The following is a 22,001-nucleotide window of genomic DNA, read 5'->3' as shown; positions in this document are numbered from 1 at the left end:
GCGTTTCGTTCACTCTGGACCAGGCTTCCAAATAGTACTGCCTTCTCGCGACAGTTGGTTTATACCTGAATCGACTGTTGCTTTGTGTGCTTTACTACCGCTTGCTACCGTACGTTCGGATCTGAATCCGAAGTGTATTGGCAACAGCGCACGCACGAACGAATGAAAGCTGTATTAGAACAGTCGCATATATACCTGCTTTGTTAAAATCATCGTGCTTGGACTGTAGTGAACCGAATGGGCTGTATGTATACATTTCTTTATGACCAGGTTTTCAATGTTTCTGTCGCCACGACAGCCTTCACAAACCGACGACATCCCTCAGCTTACCCAAGTCGGCTGTCACGAAAAGGATGTTACGAGATATTATATACAATTGATATACGGCAGTGGAGTATGGAAGAAACCCAGATTTGGTACAGTCACTGCTACGCCAGCTTTGCTGACACCGTCGTGCTTTAAACGTAGTGAGCCGAATGGGCTGTTTCCATTGTATTATGTCTGCTATTTCGTTGATTCTGTCGCTGGGATAGCCTTCACTACCCAAGTCGGCTGTTACGAGAAGGCTGTCACGAGATTAGCTAGGTGACTAGGCCTATAGCTGTGCTAGCGAGCGACAACTACGAATGACTCGTGTTTCCCAATTCCTACTGGGTAGGAAAATACATTTTTTGGATGGAAACGCGCATTCTATTCTGTTTTTGGCTTTCCATTTTGGAGATCTGTAATGCCAGGCGCCCACTGGTGTTGCGCCGATGTACATCACACAACTGTGAAAACATCATGTCGAAATAGTGTGACGTGTGGCGAACGTCAACATGATGACAGCTAGCAGATACCACACCTCCGCCACATCAGTGAGCGCGTGGCTAAAGGCAGGGTGTCCGCTGTTGTGGCGGCGGTGTGGCATCTGCTAGAATGTCAAAATGACATGCCGACGTTCACCTTACGCCACACAAGATCAACATGATGTTCTGATATGTTGTGGTATCATAGAATAGGCGCCCGGGTTAAGGCGAGTGTATTTCGCGTCTGTTGGTAATGAAATTTACGACGTGAATATTTAAGCCTGCATGTGAGATCAAGAATTTGGCCAGTAGTGGAACTATCACACATTCCGCTGTTTTTTTTTGTGCCGCGTCGTAGTACATTTATAAATTAAAAATCTATATATAGGGTAAATGTTGGCTTCGGCACCCATTGACTGTTTTCGGCAACCAAAATTTAAACGATAATTTCACTATGTTTTCCCATCAACACACTTCCCTGAATGTATTCAAACGATTCTTTAGTCTTTCAGCTTCAATCTGATTATATTTGTACGACCGAGCAATCCTATTATGCCAGATTTTTCTTCAAATGAAGTATACGCACTACAAAATGGGGCTGATTTCGAGTTGCCGATAATAGAACAGCTGGTTAACACGCAGTTCTAATGGGAAGGTTGCCGAAGAAAAAGAGGCTGCCGACAATAGTCACACTCACCTGAGAAGTTTGGAGCGTTGTAAAATCGCTTTCAAACCGGTTTGAAAAATTCTGTCGATTGGAATGGATAGAGAAGCAAGCAGCAGATGAATGTTAACAAACAGACACGTGATATATGTGCGTAACGCTGACAAAATGCTAATAGAAGTGCGGACGCTGCTTAGATTGACGAGAATACGTAAATTCCCCTATATATATATATATATATAGGGGAATTTACGTATTCTCGTCAATCTAAGCAGCGTCCGCGCTTCTATTAGTATTTTCTCATCGTCACGCACACGTATGACGTATTTCTTTGTTTACAATTATCTGCTGCTTGCGTCTCTATCCATTCCAATTGACAGAATTGTCCAAAACTGTTTGAAAACGTTTTTACAACGCTCCAAACTTCTCAGGTGAGTGTGACTATAGTCGGCAGCCTCTTTTTCTTCGGCAGCCTTTCCATTTGAACTGCGTGTTAACCAGCTGTTCTATTATCGGCAACTCGAAATCAGCTGCATTTTGTAGTGAACATGTTTCAATTAAAGAAAAAAACTGACATAATGGGATTGCTAAGTCGTAAATCTGAAATCAGATTGAAGCTGAAAGACTAAGGAATCGTGTGAATACATTCAGCTAAGTGTGTTGATGGGAAAATACAGTGAAATCAACGTTCACATTTTGGTTGCCGAAAACAGTCAATGGGTGCCGAAGCCGACATTTGCCCTATATATATATATATATATATATATATGTCGGCCTACATGCCCCTAATTTGGGCCCATACATAAATTCAACAATCGACTAAATTTTCAATAGTGACTAAAAATATCCATTAGTACCGTCCAAATGACGCGTTCTTCTAGATAAAATTGATGAATAGCAGATTTTTAGCGATGGGCCCAATGTTAGATCCATAGGCCAACATTAGAGCCATTTCCCCTATAAATGAATTTGTGTCTGTTGTCTGTCTGACCCTTATAGACTCGGAAACTACTGAACCGATCGGCATGAAAATTTGTATGCAGGGGTTTTTGGGGCCGGAAAAGGTTCTTATGATGGTTCGAGACCCCTCCCCCCTCTGTAAGGGGGGGGGGGGGGCTCCCATACAAATTAAACAGAAATTTCTGCATAACTCATCATAACTAACTGATCAAGCAAATGGAATCAAATTTGGCATGTGGAGGTATAAGGAGATGGTCATAGGGGGTAGCCCCTTAGATAAGGGGGGGGGGGGGTCTACGTACAATATAGCATGTTTTTTTAACCGGCGCATAACTCAAGCTAATATTGAATCCCGAGCAAGGCCGGGCACACTCAGCTAGTATATATATAAATATATATAAGAGTGAATTGCAGCAAAACCAGTATCACACCTGATGTCAGTGCATATGTATATGTGTGTGTGCGTGTGTGTGTGTGTGTGTGTGTGTGTGTGTGTGTGTGTGTGTGTGTGTGTTTTGTGTGTGTGTGTGTGTGTGTGTGTGTGTGTGTGTGTGTGTGTGTGTGTGTGTGTGTGTGTGTGTGTGTGTGTGTGTGTGTGTGTGTTTGTGTGTGTGTGTGTGTGTGTTGTGTGTGTATGTGTGTGTGTGTGTGTGTGTGTGTGTGTGTGTGTGTGTGTGTGTGTGTGTGTGTGTGTGTGTGTGTGTGTGTGTGTGTGTGTGTGTGTGTGTGTGTGTGTGTGTGTGTGTGTGTGTGTGTGTGTGTGTGTGTGTGTGTGTGTGTGTGTGTGTGTTTGTGTGTGTGTGTGTGTGCGTGGTGTGTGTGTGTGTGTGTGTGTGTGTGTGCGTGTGTGTGTGTGTGTGTGTGTGTGTGTGTGTGTGTGTGTGTGAGTGTGTGTGTGTGAGTGTGTGTGTGTGTGTGTGTGTGTGTGTGTGTGTGTGTGTGTGTGCGTGTGTGTGTGTGTGTGTGTGTGTGTGTGTGTGTGTGTGTGGTGTGTTTTTCCCTCTAACCCCCACTGGCCGGCAGTGTGTCACATTTATGGTTATTGTAGACAGCTTTAGTCCGGGAGCTAGAAGGTGACAGATTCAGCAACTCATTTCAGAATGTTTATTTTTAATTTTTACAGATATTTTTATTTATATAGATATATGTATGACACCAGTATCAGTTTTGCTGCAATTCACTCTTATGGACAAAGCTAGTAATAGGCGTGGGGACACACATCTAAATCTAAATTTTAAATGCTCAAAAAATCTCACACTAGCGAATCAATCTAGGAAAAATCTTCTTGCATTTCTTGCATCTACTTGCATCGCGCATCATCTTTTGCAGGGAATCTTCATTCTATCTACTCAGCGTGCGAGCAGCTAGCCACAGCACAACACAATTTTTCCTGCAGCGTAGATAGAGTCGTCCCCCTCGGTAATAGGATTGATTTTTCTGTTTTTTTTTTCAAATGATTTAGGAAGTGCAAGCAGCTATATTTACGATTAATCAATTAATTTATTTATTTTCGATTACAACCCAAAATTCATTTTATGCCATTACCACTTGAAAACATTTTCTTTCAAACTTAAGAACAGTTTTATTTCAAAATCACTTATTTTGATCGTAGTTCGATTTGGAGCAAAGCTTAAATTAGTTTCATTAGTACTGGATTTACTTATTTACTTAACTCCTTCCAGTCATACATATTAGGAACGATTTCGTGAACCAATTCTTCATTCAATTTAACCAACAGAATGTTTGCGAGATTTTGAGCGGATAATTTTGTTCGAGCCGGTGATAATACTAATGCCAAGGCACTAAACGCTCGCTCAACAGACACCTGCGTTGCTGGCACTGTCATAATGGTGAAAGCTACTTCTGAAAGTTCAGGGTGTGAATCTTTACGGTCTGTCCAGTGCTTCCATGTATCGTACTTATAGTTCTGATGCGTTTCCAAATCTAAAGCATTCACTTGCTTTACAAATGAGTTTCCTGAACTGGTCTGCGATGTTGATGGTGGAGATCCTCCGAAAAAGCGCGTCATGAAGTCATCCAAATAAGAACTTGAAGTATTTTGCTCAGTAGTCGTACTTGTTTGCGGTGATTTGGTAGGTATCAATGACTTAATCCTTTCTGATGTGGCAATGATGAATTTCTATGAAAAAGGGTAAAAATTTAATGTCCAAAATACAACTTGATCTTTTGAGGACCAAGGTTTTTTTTTTTTAATTCTTTATTTAAGAGATTTTTAGCCTTAGGCTAGTTCATCTCTACAATTGAGGACCAAGGAAGCATTACGTATTTAAACAAAATATTGTTGAAATATTTGGAACAGTAATGGTTGGTAATTCAGGTTTGGTTATGTGTTCAACTTGCAACCTCCCTGCCATAAATAGATGATAACATTCATATCCCGCATAATTAATAACCATAAGAAGTGCCTAACCACAAATTCGGGATATCATACCAACTCTATGCGAAATTGTGAACTACCTTGCGCCTTCATCGTTTCCATGACGTGTGGTGTATATATTATTATATTTTTTATTTAAAAAAAAATTGTATCTCCAAAACGACTTCTCCGACATATCTAATTTTTTTTAATGTTTTGTAAAATTAAATGATCTTTCAATTAAAAATACTAAAATAAGAAGTTGCTGAAGACCCTCGCAGTGAATATCAAGAAAAAGCATTTGTAACGTATTTTTTTCATACAAAATCAAATATCTCTGAGTGTTTCATAACTTTTCTCAAAATTTAATTTAAAACTTCTTTCATTTGAATCAGTCAAGAGGTTCAGAAGTTATGAATTTTTGAAAAAGGGTATTTAAAAAAAAAAATAGATTTTTCGGACCACCCTAACAAGTAAATGGTCACCCTAATGGCGGCATAAAACAATATGAGTCTAACATTTGTTGATAAGGAAGAACTATACCAATTTTCACGAAATTCTGAGACTCACTATAACTTTTTTCTATGGAATTGCTGTATGGCAATCGTACCCCCAACCATAACATAACGCTAAAAATGGTAGATACCCCTGCGACTCCGACACATACTTTTTACCACCTTTTCTTTTAAATTACAAGTACAACATGTGATCATAACATATTTTGGTTTCATTATTCCGATAAAAGAACATGTATTTTACGATATAAGCATGTGGGTTATTCCAGCTCAAGTGGGTACAGAATTTAAAAAAAGTTGTGGTCGATGTCACCGATTTGAGCCAAGCTTGGCCAAAACGCTTATTTTGGCATTCTGAACAAACGCCTTTTTTGATTTTGCTCTAATGTGCCTAGATCCTTCTGGGCTACAACCCTGGATTTTCGAGATTTAAAAAAAATCATCTTTCAGAAGAGATTACTCCACAACCAAATAAGCTATTCGTGATCTTAGAACGTTAATTTGAAGGTTTTTTAATGTAGATTGTTATAGATGTACCCACGTTTTGTATTTGTTTTAGTAACTACAGCAAACAGGCTGATTACCGGCAGGTATCCAAATTGTAAAAAAATGGTCTATTTTCACCATGGGCGGGATTTTTTATTTCTTAATATTTTGGGCTCAAATTTTTACTACACTTTGAAAAACTCTTCTACTTGATGTGTTTCCAAGAGCTATTGATTTGTACAAATACTTCTTGAGATATTACCAGATGAGTGACAGGTAGTTTTGAGGTTTTCTGGTGGAAAATAAATGTGATTTAATTTTTTTAATTCCTTCACGCGCCGATGGCACAATCATATTTTTATGTTACTTTACACATGTTCTAGGCAGGATTCCCATAAGGTAGCTCTCGATTAATTGCTTGTAGGCTATTTTTTTGACAATTTGGATACCTGCTGGTAATCAGCCTGTTTACTGTAGTTACTATAACAAAAACAAAACGTGGGTACACCTATAAGAGTCTTCATTGAAAAACCTTCCAATTGAGGTTCTAATATCACGAATAGCTTATTTGGTTGTGGAGTGATCTCTTCTGATAGATGAAATTTTTACAAATCTCGAAAATCCAGGGTTGTAGCCCAGAAGGATCTAGGCACTTTAGAATAAAATCAAAAAAGGCGTTTGTTCAGAATGCCAAAATAAGTGTTTTGGCCAAGTTTGGCTCAAATCGGTGGCATCGATCACAGGTGGTGTACCTACTTGAGCTGGAATAACCCATGTGCAACTTTAATTTCACTAACACACAAAAGAAATTTTTTTTCCATTTATTTTGTTCGTGCAATACACCCTTGGTACTCAAGCGGCAAAAATAAAAAATAAATAAACTTACACTTGTTTCCTCCTTCTCCTCCGAAGTTAGAACAGATGATGAGATATAATTAAACCTGGGATCGACTAACAAAGCAGCTTTAAAGGGCAAATTTTGTTGAAGTTGCTGTAGTCTTGTTTGCAACGATGTTGCTAGAGATTTGGCCAATTCATTCATAGGCTGCTGCTTAACTTCCATCATGCAACGAAGCCAGTTGATGTAGAAATCTCCCACAGACATGTGTTTTGCCTGCATCTCTTTTGTGGAAACATAAACTGGTTGCAACGCGTTTTTATAATCATGAATGTAATCCCAATGCTCCGACAGATCTTGAGTAGAATATAAAATATTATAAAAATATGTTTGTTCACATCGACCGATACTGAGTGGTTGCGGTACAAGCACATATCGTCGGTAATAGACGATTGTTGTGTATTGAGAACGCTTGCGCAAAAAGACTAAGGGAGGGAAACGGATTCGAAACTCATATGTCATTAGCCAAATACATCCGTAGACCATAGGTCCACCGTTGTATAATTGGCAATGCACCCGTGTACTGAATGGGAATTGTGGGTTCGAATCCCACCGGTGCCCTTAGATTTTTTTTTCGCAAATTTTCTCACACGCACGTCTCTTGCCGATGATATGTGCTAACCTCTCAGTATCTTCTAACTGTCGCATATAACAAATAAAAATTGACTTTCAGTCGCTAACCTAAATTATGAAAATATGTGAAATAATTTTGACTATATGTCAAACCAGTTAACTTACCTAGCTCCTTAAACTGCTTCCCTAGATCTCTGTAAAACTCCTCGTTATCGTGAAACTTTAAAATCATTTCGTAAATTCCTCCCCATCTTGTTTTGGAAAACAATGGTGGGAGAGGAATATTTTTCAGATCGAAAGAAGGTTTATAGGCTGTTTTCCGGCAATTTTTGGCCACGGTGGTTATTCTGCGGATACGGTTATCAGTGTGATTGACGACGTCCGTCACTGCCAATTGCAAAGTATGCACGGCGCATCGTACAAGGCTGACTTTAGTTGACAACTCATTGATTATATCATTTAACAGCTCATCATTATCTTCGTAATTATCATCCTCATCGTCTAACATCAGTTTTTCAGCACTTATGACTTGTACGTACTTGTCAAGTTCTCTGACGGCCGCTAGCATGTTCGCACCGTTATCGCACGTCACCCTTAAAACCTGATCGAGCGCGATGTTGAATTCTCTCAGAACTTCTTCTATTTTTTGTTTAATGAACTTGGCAGTCTGTCGCTCGTTCAATTCAAGCATTGCTGTTGAAAAGAGAACAGTTTAAAAGATGAATCCTTAACTTTTTGCAGTTACGTTACAGTTGAATTTCTTATAAGTCTGCATCTAGTTTGATTCATAACTCCAGCGAGACTAAGCAAACAATTATAAAGATTAATCAAAGTTTGCTGGCACTCATTTGCTACAAAAATATTTTTCGAAATTATTAAATCATTAAACATTATGTTTTGTAGTATAGATTGTAAATTAATTGTTTGTAATGAGTACCTTCATAAAAAATACCATAAACATATGTTAACCCATATGATAGAACTATTCCATAAATGGTTTTGATGATACCCGGAACACGTCGTTAAGCAAAATAACTATAACAATTTTATTAGGGTAATCATTATTTTAATAAAATTTTACAATTTGGAATATTTTAAGTTTTTTTATTATAGCGTGTAAACGCCAATTCTCATCGAAATATCATTGAAAACTGTGGCTGTGTTAGGGTTAATATCATTTTCTTTAAAATAATATGATTAATTTCGTTAGAAGCTGAGATTTTTATTTATTTGCAATCACATAAATGTTCTTTACAATTTGCAACCATTTCATTGAAAGATGGAAAATATGTTTATGTAATAACTGTCTATTTTCTTTAGAGCATGTATTTATTTAAAATAATTTTAATTTATTGAACTTTGTCCACAGGTAGAGTTTATGGTTTATTAGTTTATGAACGAAACAGAAAAATAAAAATAAAATATAGTCGTTAATTTTCAGAAAATTTTTCGTTGAAGCTTCCGGATTTTCCCAGATATCAGAACGAGGGAAAAGCAACTAGTGAAAAAAACGCATGAACGAGGGATGCCAACAAAAGTATTTCAGTTAACCGAACTCAAATTTGTGTAGTTGATTTACCTAGAATTGGTTATTTATTCTTAGCAATTGAATCTTAGAAAAAAATTTACGATATGAATTGAAATCCATTTTACGGAGTAACGATCATGTGTTCAATTTTTTTTTGTATAACATGAATTTTTATTATTTTTAATAGGTTTATGAGTCATGGATTTATGAATACTTTTATACGAAGTCCAGAAAAATCAAAGAAGTTAAACTAAAATTTTGCAATCAAAGATTTCACTAATCGTCCCTTCTTCCAGTGTTTTTTGTTGTTTTTTTGTCGAAAACATTTTTCAGATTATATGTTTTCAGGACCGTTGACGAGCTCTCAACACTCACGGTTTATGAACAGCTCCTAATAAATTGAACATCCTCATTTTTCCAATGAGGCTCTAACGGATTTAATGCAATAAGAAATAATTTAAATAATCAAACATACCGAGAGTGCGGATGACTACTCCTTGACCGTCATAGAACTGTGCGTTAATGCCTAATACGTGGCGGCCATGACGGGAGGCTGAATCGATTTTCAAACACAGTAGTTTTGCTTTCACTTCCTCGCTGATCTTCTTCTTAATATGCTCTGAACATACGTTTAAGTGCATGATCATTTTTGCGGAATTGAGAGTCATTCCTAACGAGTCGCAAATGGGATCTAACAACATCTTAAAGCCTTTTGACTCTATTTTGCTGACGGGCAAATGTTCAACTCCCGTCATCCGCACCACTGCTTCCACTACCGTTTGTTGATCGATCGCAATCCCAACTTTCGCTACTCGCCGTTTTTTTATTAGAGCACTCTGACCTTTTTCATCCTTAAACAAACCGCGCGCACGTGCGAGCTGCGCATGCTCCGACCTTAGATGTCGAATAAAATTTCCAGAATCTAACCTTTGCGTCTTCTGCTTGTAGCGACACTCGGAATGTTCATCGATTTTACAAATCAAAAAACCGTTCTCAAGTTCCATACAATCCTCCGCGATGCTTCTAAATGACCTCTTTTTTCCACGCGTGTCATCTTCACCTGCGCTTCTATACACGCCACTTTCACGCGCGACATTTTCTCCCACATCACTTCGATCCGCACCACTTTCAACTCTGTGCGGATCTGATCCCACATTACCGCCATCACTTAGATTCGCTTCACACAGATTGGCCGCGTCACGACCCGCGTCAACCTCATTAACTTCATTCAAGTCCATTTCGGAAGTTGCTGATAAATTCGTCGAAAATTAGGTATAGAAAAAAAAAAACCCGTACGCACTCACCGAAGAACAAGCTTAATCTGCTGCTAGAGACCGCGCTTAGTTGACGAATGGAGAAAAGGAATGAAAATTTGGCAATGGACAGCACTCATCAATAACCGAATCAACTTCGGTGTTCCACTGGCAGAAGTTATACGAAGAACCACGGCACGAGTAACACGACTAACACGACTTAACGACAGCAGCAACGAATCGGCAGTATGACGAAGTGTATGTCAATCCTACGAAGAACGTAATGATTGAGAAACCGAGGTTGTCGTCGACGAAAGAATAATATATTATGAAAAATAGCAAGCTGTCGCGTACAGTACAAGACGGCAACGTTGCATGTCGCATGACAGCCTAACTATGGGCTGTCATGGATAGCTCACTCAGAAGGCTGTTAAAGGGGAAAAATGCCGACAGCCGCCGAAATACTGTCGATAACCGGTACTTTTGGTACCCCTGCTCTGGACTGAGGGATGACGTTGCGTGTCCAAAGCAATGCAGGTACTTCCTGAAGCAGCCATGGCCAGACAGGAACTGAGTCAAGTGGAAGTTGACTTCTCCATGCTTCCTGTTCACTCAGGTCTAAAGAATCGGTATTAGCCTGTGTGTCCATCTACCGTTCTCCGCTGCGTCCCACTCCTGTTGCCACTTAGCCATCGACTCCGTTCTCACCAATGTCCGTACTCCTCTGGTATCTCTTCGCATATAGCATTCGGTGTCCTCCGCCAAGGTTATGACGATGGGTATCATACCGGCGATAACGCATACTGCTTCCGTCGAAATTGTTCTGTACGCACTCACGACTCGCATGGCCATGAGGCGGAACGTACTGTTCAATTTTCTTTGGTTCTTCTTCGTTTTCAGCGCTGCATCCCAGGCTGGACCTCCATACCTCAGTATCGACGACGATACACTAGCCAGAAGACCCCTCTTGCTGCTGCTTGGTCCAGAGTTGTTCGGCATGATTCTAGCTATCGCATTGATGGCCCGCGCGACTAGACCTGTGCGCCGCCGCGCCACGCCGCCGCCGCCGACGATTTTCATACGCCGCCGCCGCCGATGAAATTTAGCCGGCGCGCCGCCGCAGTAAAATGGCTCACGCCGCCGAATAAATTTATGTCACGCCGATGAAAATTCCGTAACATCTTTTCGGTAAAATGCATCTTGAACGCACGCTCGTTCGTGGCTACTTAAAATTGAGTGAAAAACCACTCAATTTAATTAAAACCAGACCTACTCTAAATTGAGTAACACAGCCAGAACTATTATTTCTTCTCATTCCCATAAATAAATAAAATTTGGAAATGAGTCAAAAATACACAAATGGGCAAACATTTCGTTTCCTTTTTTTTCTTTGGGATTAATAAACCAAAAACTATATCAAGCATTTTATTTTAAAGCAAACATAATGCAAAACAATACAATTACCTCTCAATACAAATGATTTGTTTTCCGTCGATCTTGTTTCCATGCTGAGCACCAATGCCACCGACGCCAGGGAGGCAGCTTCCACACCTGGACCCTACCTATCGACCCATCAACTCCTGAACCGGAAACCAACGGCCAGGGTGGCCAGCAAACCGGGAAAACCGGGAAATATCCGGGAATTTGAAAAGTAACCGGGAAAACCCGGAAAAACCCGGGAATTCGACGAGAGATCCGGGAAAAAAAAATTAACCATACCATAGGAACAAATTTTTACACCAGAATTTCAGAATAAACCATTAAAATAGAGTGATCCTTTACCAAATGAATGTCTTGCTCTATTTGCCGTATATTTTTTTTTCTGTTTCCCGTCTTATTGTTTTTAGAATATAATCACTCAGCAATATTGCAAATTGATTTTCGTCGTTTCATTTTCAGATGTTCTTAAAAGAAAATATTGAAGATGCTGGACTTTGGAAACAAATATTTGTAAAAACCGAAACTGAAATATTCTTTTCCAAGGTTTGAATTTTTCGTTGTTCAAAATGCTCATGGTATGAATTCCAGAATTAACTTGGAACTCTGCTCTAAATTATCATGGAATTTACGGCAATCAACCAGAAAACACTCCACGTAAGAATTACCGTTAAATTCTTTTTGGATATTCCTTGAAACTCCTTCTAAGAATTGAAATTAAATCCTTCTTAGAATTCCCTTGAACCTATTCGGAGACTTTGATTCCCTTGGAAATCTTTTCAAACAGTTATTTTAACTTTTTTATTCAAAACAGAAGAAATCTTTCGAAATTTTATTTAGAAACCGTTTGGAGTATTTTAACGAACTTTTCTTTTCTAATTTTCAGCAAATTATTGCCAGAACACTCTTAGAACTCTGTTTCTTGTTGAATTCTGATCACAATTTCCTTGGAATTCTTTTTAAAATTTATCTGTCACGATCTCCATTCAAGTCTCATCGGAATCACGTAGGATTTTTCCTTAAAGTTATTTTTTCACAACTCCTTTTGAAATCTTCTAAAATTACCTTCAATTTAATTTAGAACTTGCATTCTTCTCCACAGAAATCCCTCCAAATTCATCTAACAATTTCTAAGGACTTCATGTCTGAATAATTCTGGATTTCTGCTCAGAACTTGTCCTTTTCAAAATTTGTTTGAAATCTTTTAAATTTTTAAATTCTTTTAAATTTTACTAAAAAATCCAGGACATGTCCGCAAGATTCTATAGATGGTTCTGTAATTTGTTATAACCACTTTTTTCAAATCTGTGGTCTTGAAATATTTCAAAATCTCACATTTTAATCATGTTTTTACAAAGATTGTTATTAATCACAAATTTTGAAGAAAAGTTTCTTCTTATATCACTTTTTTTTTCCTTTAGGTAATTTCCTTCAGCACGTGTTTTTTTAAATACTTTCAATTTCGTTATTTGTTGAAAATTAACAACCGGGAAATTTTTAAGGTTTGAACCGGGAAAACCGGGAAAAAACCGGGAATTTCAAAATGAAAATTCACTGGCCACTCTGAACGGTTTTACTTCCCTTGCGAAGGAAGACGTGATCAGAGATGGTATGCCTCAGAACATCCCAGCGGTGCTGACTGGGATTGAACCCAGGCCTGCTGGGGTGAGAGGCAATCACGTTTACCACTACACCACGGGCACCGCTACCCAAACAACGTTGTAGGTGGAGATATTCTATGCTTTTGGAAAATTAAAAAGCTGCAGTATCCTTGCATGAAATCCAACAAGGCTCCAGGGGTCGATCGCATATCAGCAGAGATGCTTAAAGCTGACTCCATGCTCCATGACTCCATGACTCCATGACTCCATGAGCTCAAATGTTGTATCAATTATTCTGTAATATCTGGGACACCGCGTCTTTTCCGGTCGACTGGATGCAGGGCGTCTTAGTGAAGGTCCCAAAGAAGGGGGATCTGACTGTGTGCGACAATTGACGAGGCATCATGTTACTGTGTATTGTTCTCAAAGTTCTGTGCACAGTTATCCTGAATCGGATACAGGAGCAGATCGACGTGACTCTCTGGCGGTAGCAAGCAGAATTCTGATGATCTTGTGTAGACCATATTGTCACGCTCCGTATCATCCTGGAGCAGGTCAATGAATTCCAAGAGTCCCTTTATTTGGTATTCATTGACTACGAAAATGATTTCGACCGACTCAATCACGAGAATCTGTGGGGCGCCCTGAGATGCAAGGGAGTCCCGGATAAAATCGTTAACCAAATCGAAGTGCAGTATCAGGCTTTCACGTGCAGAGTTCTGCATAACGGAGCCTTGTCTGACCCTATCCGGGCAGTCGCTGGTGTGATACAAGGATGTACACTGGAGTCGCTTTTTACGCGGTTTTTTTTACACGGTTTTTTTTATGCGGTTTTTTTTTACGCGGATTTCGGAATTTACGCGGTTTTTTTTACGCGGATTCCGGAATTTACGCGGATTTTGGTTTTTTTTTACGCGGATTTCAGAATTGACGCGGTATATCGCTTTTTACGCGGTTTTTTCTTACACGGTCTTTTTTTACGCGGTTTTTTTTACGCGGATTTCGGAATTTACGCGGTTTTTTTTACGCGGGACGTATCACCCGCGTAAAAAGCGACTCCAGTGTATACTATCACCGCTACTGTTCCTCAATGTAATCGACGAGATCGTGGTGGGTGCAATTGCGGCGGGTTTCACCATCAACGTCAACAAGACCAAATCGTTGGATGTCAACACGGGCAACCCTTCCAACTTTACGGTAGCGGGGCAAACAGTGGAGAAAGTCGAAAGCTTTCAATATCTTGGCAGCCAAGTAGCGTCGGACGGCGGGACCAAGAGCGACATAGGTGTACGAATCAAGAAGGCTAGGGCTGCCTTTTCGAGTTTACGAAACGTATGGAGATCAAACCAGATAAGTCCGAATTTTAAACTCGAACGTGAAATCTGTGTTGTTATACGCCAGCGAGACGTGGTGTGTATCAGCGGAGAACACTCAGAAGCTGCAGGTCTTCATCAACCGATGCCTGCGGTATATAATTCGTGCCTTGAGGCCTCACAACTTGATCTCGAATGCCGAGCTCCATGCTCGATGTCATCTGAAGCCGATAGCAACAGAAATTCGAGAGCGAAAGTGGAGGATGGTCGGCCACACACTTCAACAAGGCGGGAACGAAATCTGAAAGCAAGCGCTGGATTGGAATCCGACAGGACATCGCAGCAGAGGCAGACCCAGGGGCTCATGGCGGCGGAGCCTCAACAAGGAAATAAAGCTAGTCGATAGGTATCTGACCAGGGCCCAGGTAAAGACAAAAGCGAGCAGTCGCCCAGGATGGAAGTCTTTCGTGTTGACCCTTTGCACCTCCAGTGGTGTACAGGGCCCTTAAGTAAATATCCTTGGTTGGCAGCCTTGGTTCGCAAGGTTGTGTGTGTGCTCACCACCAGCACGCCAAGTGAACGAGTTTTTAACACAGCTGGGCTGACCGTATCTGCATGTCGGTCAGGCATCCACCCTAACAATGTGGATAAAAAAATCTTCATTCATGACAATTACAGTATTTGCCTAAATAAAGTTTTGCAGTAAGCAGTAGCTGTTAGGTATTGCAACAGATTGCTATTATATACTATCCACCCCTACATAACGTACTTTTCTTATACTTGACAAAAGGCTTGTAACACCGTATGATTCCACCCCTTGCAATTTTAACAAGTACTTGACATACTTTTATAAACAAATTCCACATGCACGGCCAATGAAAACGCTCAAAATTGAGTAAGAGTTACTCAAATTCGTGAAAACGTAGGTCACTCATAGAATAAGTCAATTTCCCCACACTTTTCCGATGGAAACTTCTCGAATACGAGGAAAACTGATTGTGGTTTTAGTCTGTCTACTAGTACACTTTTTTTTTCCTTTGGTTTGTTTTTTCCGTCGATCTTGTTTTCCGTGCTGAGCACCAATGCTACCGACGTGCCAGGAAGGTAGCTCCCACACCTGGACCCTACATATCGACCCATCAACTCATGAACCGGGGACCAACGGCTTTACTTCCCATCCGAAGGAAGGCGTGATCAGAGATGTTATGCCTCAGAACATCCCGGCGGAGCCGACTGGGATTGAACCCAGGCCTGCTGGGGTGAGAGGTAATCACGCTTACCACTACACCACCGGCGCCGTTTACTAGTACACTTCTAACCTGTGTGTAATTTTCTTACATTTTCCCCATATTCGGAAGTGTCGGAAAATTTACTCATAGTGACCTAAGTTTTAGCAATGTTGAGTAATCTGAACTGAACTGAAATGTGGGTAGCATTTTTTGTTCATGTGCAATTGGTTTGGAAAGTATTATTTTTTTGGAAAGTATTAATTTTTTTTAAATAAACTCACGCCGAGCAACGCCGCCACGCCGCCGCCGCCGAAAGCAAACGGCGTGACGCCGCCACGCCGCCGCCGCCGGCAGAAAACAACATATCACGCCGCCGCCGAAAATATTTTGATCGGCGCACAGGTCTACGCGCGACCTTCTCACATGAGTAGTCGACGTGGCTATTGAAGCTTAGCCAGTCATCGAGTATCACTCCAAAATACTTCAGCACGCGTTTTGATGCTATGGCGTTCTCCCCGACGGTAATTTCTGCCCGCTGAACAGCTTTACAGTTACTGACCAATAGCACTTTGTTGTGGGCTAACTGGAGCTTCGCTCATTGCATCCAGTTGGAAACCCTGTCGATCGCCTCGGTTGCCAGCATTTCCACCTCTTCCAACTACCGCCAAGACGACGTCGTCCGCAAATCCTACGATCTCGACTCCTTTAGGCAGCTTCAGTCTGTTATTTTAAATTAGCATCTTCAACTATATAAATCGTTGACTTCACGCAGAAGTAATACTAAACATATAGTCAAAATACATGGTATGTTATATTTAAACGTATGGGAACTGACATCCGATTAGTGACCTTGATAAAACAGTGTTCAGAAATTACTCTTTAACAAATTTATGGTGGTCCTGAAAAGGACCGTTTGTCGTGATAGTTGAATAATTCTGTGTTATTAAGGAGTTCAACACAGATTAGGATAGCAAGCTGTATGTTGTTTGGAACGGTGACACGCTTGGCATAGATGGCCCACTGCGGCTCACGACGAGCAACTGAAATCCGATCAGGAGCGGTGCATTTTCTTCCTCTTTCTTCGGCGAATGGACCGCCATTTTTCGTGTACTGGAGAACAATCTAGAACCACGCGCCGGAAGCACTGCTGCTGCTGCTGCTGCGGTGAGTCCTGAACAAAATTGATTTTTAAATATGTCTTAGGGAAAGCGCTTTTCGCAGTCAATCGGTGATAATTTTCATTATTATAGCAACATTTGCACATTCGTGCAATTTACAATAGTGACCTTTTGAAAATTGATAAAGTGTTCATTTTAGTAGATTTGTAGATGACATTCCAATCGATTGGCTTGTTTAGAATTAATTTCCATCCGCTATTGACAGAGTTATAAGTGGTCAAAACTTGAACATTTTTCGTGACGCGGTCGATTTTGGTTTTTTGAAATTGCTTCCCAAAAGACGCAATGCTATGTCAAAAAAATCATTTTTTAAATATTGTTTTCCTCCGTTTGGGACATAAATCCACTGCAACCAGTTATTTCATCCATTGTGATATACCTCGTGTCCATAGTTTAGTACATCTTGCCTTTATCGCAAGGATCCGACTCTCTAAAGGTACGCCCCTTATGCAGTCAAAAATGGATTCCTTCGCAACAAAATCAAGCAATAACATCGATAATGACCATGCATCAGAGTCCTAGTCTCAACTATTTCAAACTAGGGAAAAGAGAATAAAAGATTAGGAATCACGGAGATAAAAAGATAACTACCTGTAGAATATACTAGAATAAACAAGAACAAATTAAATATCTTTAAATAACACATCAACTTAAAGCTTGGTTGTGTAAACAAACAAAAACAAAAAAAAAAGAAGAAAGAGAAGAAAAGAAAAATAAATGCTAATGATGAATTATTATCACGATAAGCCTTTTTGAGAACTTCTACCTTGCATTCCATGCGACCTTATCTGAAAGCGGAGAATACCTATTCTGCCTAAAGAGGGGAAATTAGAAAGCTCCCTGATTGGTGATTAGCAAATAGAGGCGAAATTAGATGGGGTATAAATACGAGGTACCTGTGATCGCTAAGCTCATTCTTGTGACACGTTTTCGTGATGACGCAGCAAGCAGCAGTAACAACAACAGTATCAGCAAGGATGGAAGCAGCAGCAGAAGCAGAACAACGGCAGCGGACCGCTCTTGCCAGTGCGATTGACCGCATGCATCAGCGAGGGCCGAAGAGAATTCCGACCCTCATTTCAGCTGACGAGCAGCAACCCGGCAGATTCGTGAAGCCGTTACCCCCGGTTCACGACAATGGCGCAGTTGTGCCTCCCAAGATGTAAGTATGAAAAGAACAGAAGTGTATGTAGTTCATAAAGTGTGTTTAATGAAACGGATTTTTTTTGTAAAGATTTGTGTATATTTATGCTTTGGTGGATATAGACGAAGCATAAACGAACAATAATTTTGAAAACTCCGGTGGAAATAGACGGAGTATGGACTCTGGTGGAAGTAGACAGAGATCCAACAATCAAAATTAAAATTAAGTAGATTCCGATGGAAATAGACGGAATATTTACTAATTCACTCATCCGAGCTTCGGTGGAGAAAGACGAAGCTGTGGATATAAATTAAGCATAAAAAAGCCAGTTATTATAAAAATGAGACTCCGGTGGAAATAGACGGAGTATGGAATCTGGTGGAAATAGACAGATCCAATGAACGGAATTAAATTTAAATAGATTCCGGTGGAAATAGACGGAATTCTTACAAACTCAATCATTCGAGATTCGGTGGAGATAGACGAAACTCAATTAAAAAAAAAAAAAAAGTATGCCATGTTAAATTTATTTTCTGCGAAGTTTGAGTGGTGATACAATGTTTTGATTTGTGTTGTGAGGAATCAGATAGTTGAAGATATTGAGATAAAAAAATAAATAAAATAAAAACGAAGCAAAAACGCTCAACAAGGAATCATATTCCTTTTTGATTTCTTTTATAGAAAACAACGAAAGACGCAGCTTATGGAAGAGCTTATGGCCGCTTTGGAGAAAAACAACAGCTTACGGGAACGTTCAGTTCAGCTGGCAGACGATCCAATGTTTAGTGCCGAAACTCAGCCCCCAAGCTCTAGTACAATGAGGGAGGATTTCGGTGCCACACGAAACGAGTCTTTACTGGTGACAACGTTGAGTAATTGGACGCTCAGTAATATCTACATACCGGAATGTACCCCCTTGGATGGAGAAGGCGAAATCGATAAGCGAGCGTTTGATTACTGGAAAGATATTTTCCATTCATCGATCAAAATAGTCAACGCAACGGATGAACAGACCATGTTTGGTTTGTTTAAGATCAAGGCAGGACCAAAGTTGCGAGACATATTTTTTACAACAGTATCTGGACCGGGAATGTCTTGTGAGGCAACGGCTCCATTTTCAAATGCCATGGAGCGTCTAAACGATTATTTCGGCTCCAGGACAAACATCCTTGCCCAGAGAGGCAAATTGATGAGTCTGTCTCAGAATGCTACTGAGAATAGTATGCAGTTCGTGCGGCGAGTGAGTACCGCTGCAAAATTGTGCAACTACACGGATGATGAAGAAATGGAGGCTGTGGTTCGAGTTATCACCAAGGGAGCCTTGGACAGTCGAGTTCGCGTTTTGGCCCATCGAAACTGGGTAAAACAGGGTTCGATGAAAGACCTCATAGACCTTGTTCGTGATCGAGAACTGGAAAAGGCAAACGAGGAAGAGTTCCAAAGGAATCATGGCAAGGTTGAGGTGGCTAAGGTAGCGGCCATATCACAGCAACCATACGGAACACCCTGGCAAAGTCAAGGCAACTTTCGTCCAAATTTGCGATTTGGTGGACAAAGAAGTGTTCGCGGTTTTGGCCGAGGTGGTGGCCGTGGTTTTGGTCGAGGTAGAAGTGCAGTGTCTCGCAATCATATCCGTAATTACGAGTCTGGCTCCGTCAACAATTGTTGGAGATGCGGAAGTATTTTCCATCATCCATACCAATGTCCTGGAATGCAGAAGGTGTGTCACAATTGTGGAAGAATGGGCCACATTGCACGTATTTGTCCTTCAATAAAAAATCAGGCTGCGCATCCGAATCTGTTGAAACGCCGCAATGAATTTAAGGAGGAAGCAATCGATACCAAAATTGCAGTGATTGAGAAAGAGGAAGACGAAGATATAACCAGTGAGGTACGTGGAGATAACAAAAGTGCTTAAGTGATTTCATTTTTTTATATATAAGTTACGTAACGTATGGTTACTTTCTTGAAAAATATATATATTTGATTAAATTTGAATAAAAATTAAATAAAAAAAAAAAAAAAAAAAAATTAAGTTTCATATTAACTAGTTTTTTTCGCATCTTAAAAAAAAAATAACAGAAGCATTTAGTTGAAAAGATGCTATAAAAATACAAACATATTTCTATTGATTCTGTTGTTGTTCTGTGATTGCAGGTCAAGTCGGTATGCCCGGCTGTAGTCTTGACGGAACACGACGCTTGCATTGATGCTCGAGTTGCTAACACTCCAGTAAAATTTTTCATAGACTCAGGCGCTCAAGTCAACACCATTACAAGAGTATCATTTGAGCAGATTCTAGCAAATATGGACAGCAGAATCAATATACATGCTTTGCAATATTCAACGGATAAAAGACTAAAGGCATACGCTTCCGATGGCGAAATCAAGGTCATCGCCAATTTTTTGGCCGAATTGTTTATTTCAGAGGATAGGCCGATTATGGTTGAAAAATTTTACGTGGTCGATGAAGCAAGAGCACTGTTAGGATTCAATACCGCAGTTAGATACAGCGTGCTTTCAGTTGGTTTGGAAGTTCCTGTGTATCCTTCGAATGCAAACGCACCCTGGAAGTGTGAACTAAGCATAGCTATGTGTTCGGAATTCCAAAACCCCTCACTGGTGAAAGAGTTTCCTAAATTCAACGTACCTCCAGTTTCCTTGAGTTTTGATAAGAGTATGCCCCCATCGCGCAATGTTTACACACATATTCCAGCGGCATTCAAGGACCTCACGAAACAAAAATTAAACGAACTTCTGTCTGCTGGCATAATAGAAAGAGTTACTACTGATATGGATAGATCGTTTTGTTCGTCCTTGCTTGTTGTTCCTAAAGGAAAGAACGACATTCGATTGGTAATTGATCTTCGAGGGCCTAATCGATGCATTAATCGCACACCGTTCAAGATGCCCACGTTCGAATCAATTCTTTTGGATCTCCATGGAGCACAGTGGTTCTCTACAATAGATTTATCCAGTGCATTTTTCCATGTGCAGTTGAACGAAGATTCCCGTCATCTCACGAACTTTTTCACTGGAGAAGATATCTACCGTTACCGACGTCTTCCATTTGGCCTGTGTAATGCACCAGATATGTTCCAGGAGATTTTACAAACCATTGTTTTAGGAGGATGTGATGGAACTGTTAATTACCTAGATGACATCTTGGTTTCAGGAAAAACTAAGAAAGAGCACGATCAAAACCTGGCGAAAGTCATGGCATGCCTGAAGAATCATAATGTCAAGATTAATGAGAATAAATGCGTGTTGGGGCAACAGTCAGTAAAGTTCTTAGGATTCACTGTTTCATCTACTGGATGGAAGATCGAGGAAGATAAAATTACGGCCATCAAAGGTTTCAGAAGTCCCGAAACCATAGCTGAAGTTAAAAGTTTCTTGGGACTAATCAACTTCGTTGAAAGATTTATCCATAATAGAGCAGATAAAACACGTAGGCTTCGAGAGTTGGCCAAATCAAATCATTTTTACTGGAATCGAGATCTTGACAACGAGTTTGAGTACCTCAAAAATGATGCATGGAAAGTCATTACCACTCTGGGATACTTCAACAGAGAAGATAAAACGGAGCTATATGTGGATGCTTCCCCTTATGGATTGGGCGCTGTGTTGGTGCAATTTGATAAGGATTCAAATCCACGAGTTATCGCTTGTGCATCGAAAACGCTTTCGACTGCAGAACAAAAGTACCCACAAACACAACGAGAAGCTCTTGCAATGGTATGGGGAGTAGAACGATTTTCGATGTACTTAATAAGCATGAATTTCACAATACGAACGGATGCCGAATCAAATGAATTTATTTTCGGAGGATTACATAGAATCGGAAAAAGGGCAGTTTCCAGAGCAGAAGCATGGGCATTGAGACTGCAGCCGTATTGCTTTGACGTGCAACGTGTTTCCGGTGAACATAATGTGGCTGATGCTCTTTCTAGGCTCATGGGGGAATCTCAAACTTCCGAGCCATTTGATGATACAAGTGAAAAGCATTTACTATACTTTTTGGATGCCGGTACGCTTGAAATATCATGGAACGATA

General features: G+C 40.2%; 1 protein-coding gene across 1 annotated transcript; it reads right to left on the bottom strand.

Moving 5' to 3' along the window:
* Positions 1-4,072: 4,072 nt before the first annotated feature.
* Positions 4,073-7,952, bottom strand: LOC135712090 (uncharacterized). The gene is made up of 3 exons (XM_065235067.1): positions 7,427-7,952; positions 6,677-6,984; positions 4,073-4,552 (listed from the first exon to the last, which is right to left on the bottom strand). Exons 1-3 carry the CDS (start codon positions 7,950-7,952, stop codon positions 4,073-4,075), a joined length of 1,314 nt encoding a protein of 437 aa, XP_065091139.1.
* Between the last annotated feature and the right edge of the window lie 14,049 nt (positions 7,953-22,001).

This window comes from Ochlerotatus camptorhynchus, unplaced genomic scaffold (assembly GCF_037179485.1).
Source record: "Ochlerotatus camptorhynchus isolate MF236.1 unplaced genomic scaffold, CSIRO-AGI_Acam_v1.1 ptg000457l, whole genome shotgun sequence".
In the NCBI taxonomy this organism is placed as follows: domain Eukaryota; kingdom Metazoa; phylum Arthropoda; class Insecta; order Diptera; family Culicidae; genus Ochlerotatus; species Ochlerotatus camptorhynchus.
This window is presented reverse-complemented; position numbering and strand designations above follow the sequence as displayed.

Excerpts from the sequence above, each read along its gene's own strand:
- LOC135712090 (XM_065235067.1), bottom strand. The coding sequence starts at position 7,952 with ATGCTTGAATTGAACGAGCGACAGACTGCCAAGTTCATTAAACAAAAA. Across the intron at positions 6,985-7,426 it reads GAAGCAGTTTAAGGAGCTAG|ATCTGTCGGAGCATTGGGAT; the intron begins GTAAGTTAACTG and ends ATTCTACTCAAG. Across the intron at positions 4,553-6,676 it reads AGGAGAAGGAGGAAACAAGT|AAATTCATCATTGCCACATC; the intron begins GTAAGTTTATTT and ends CCTTTTTCATAG.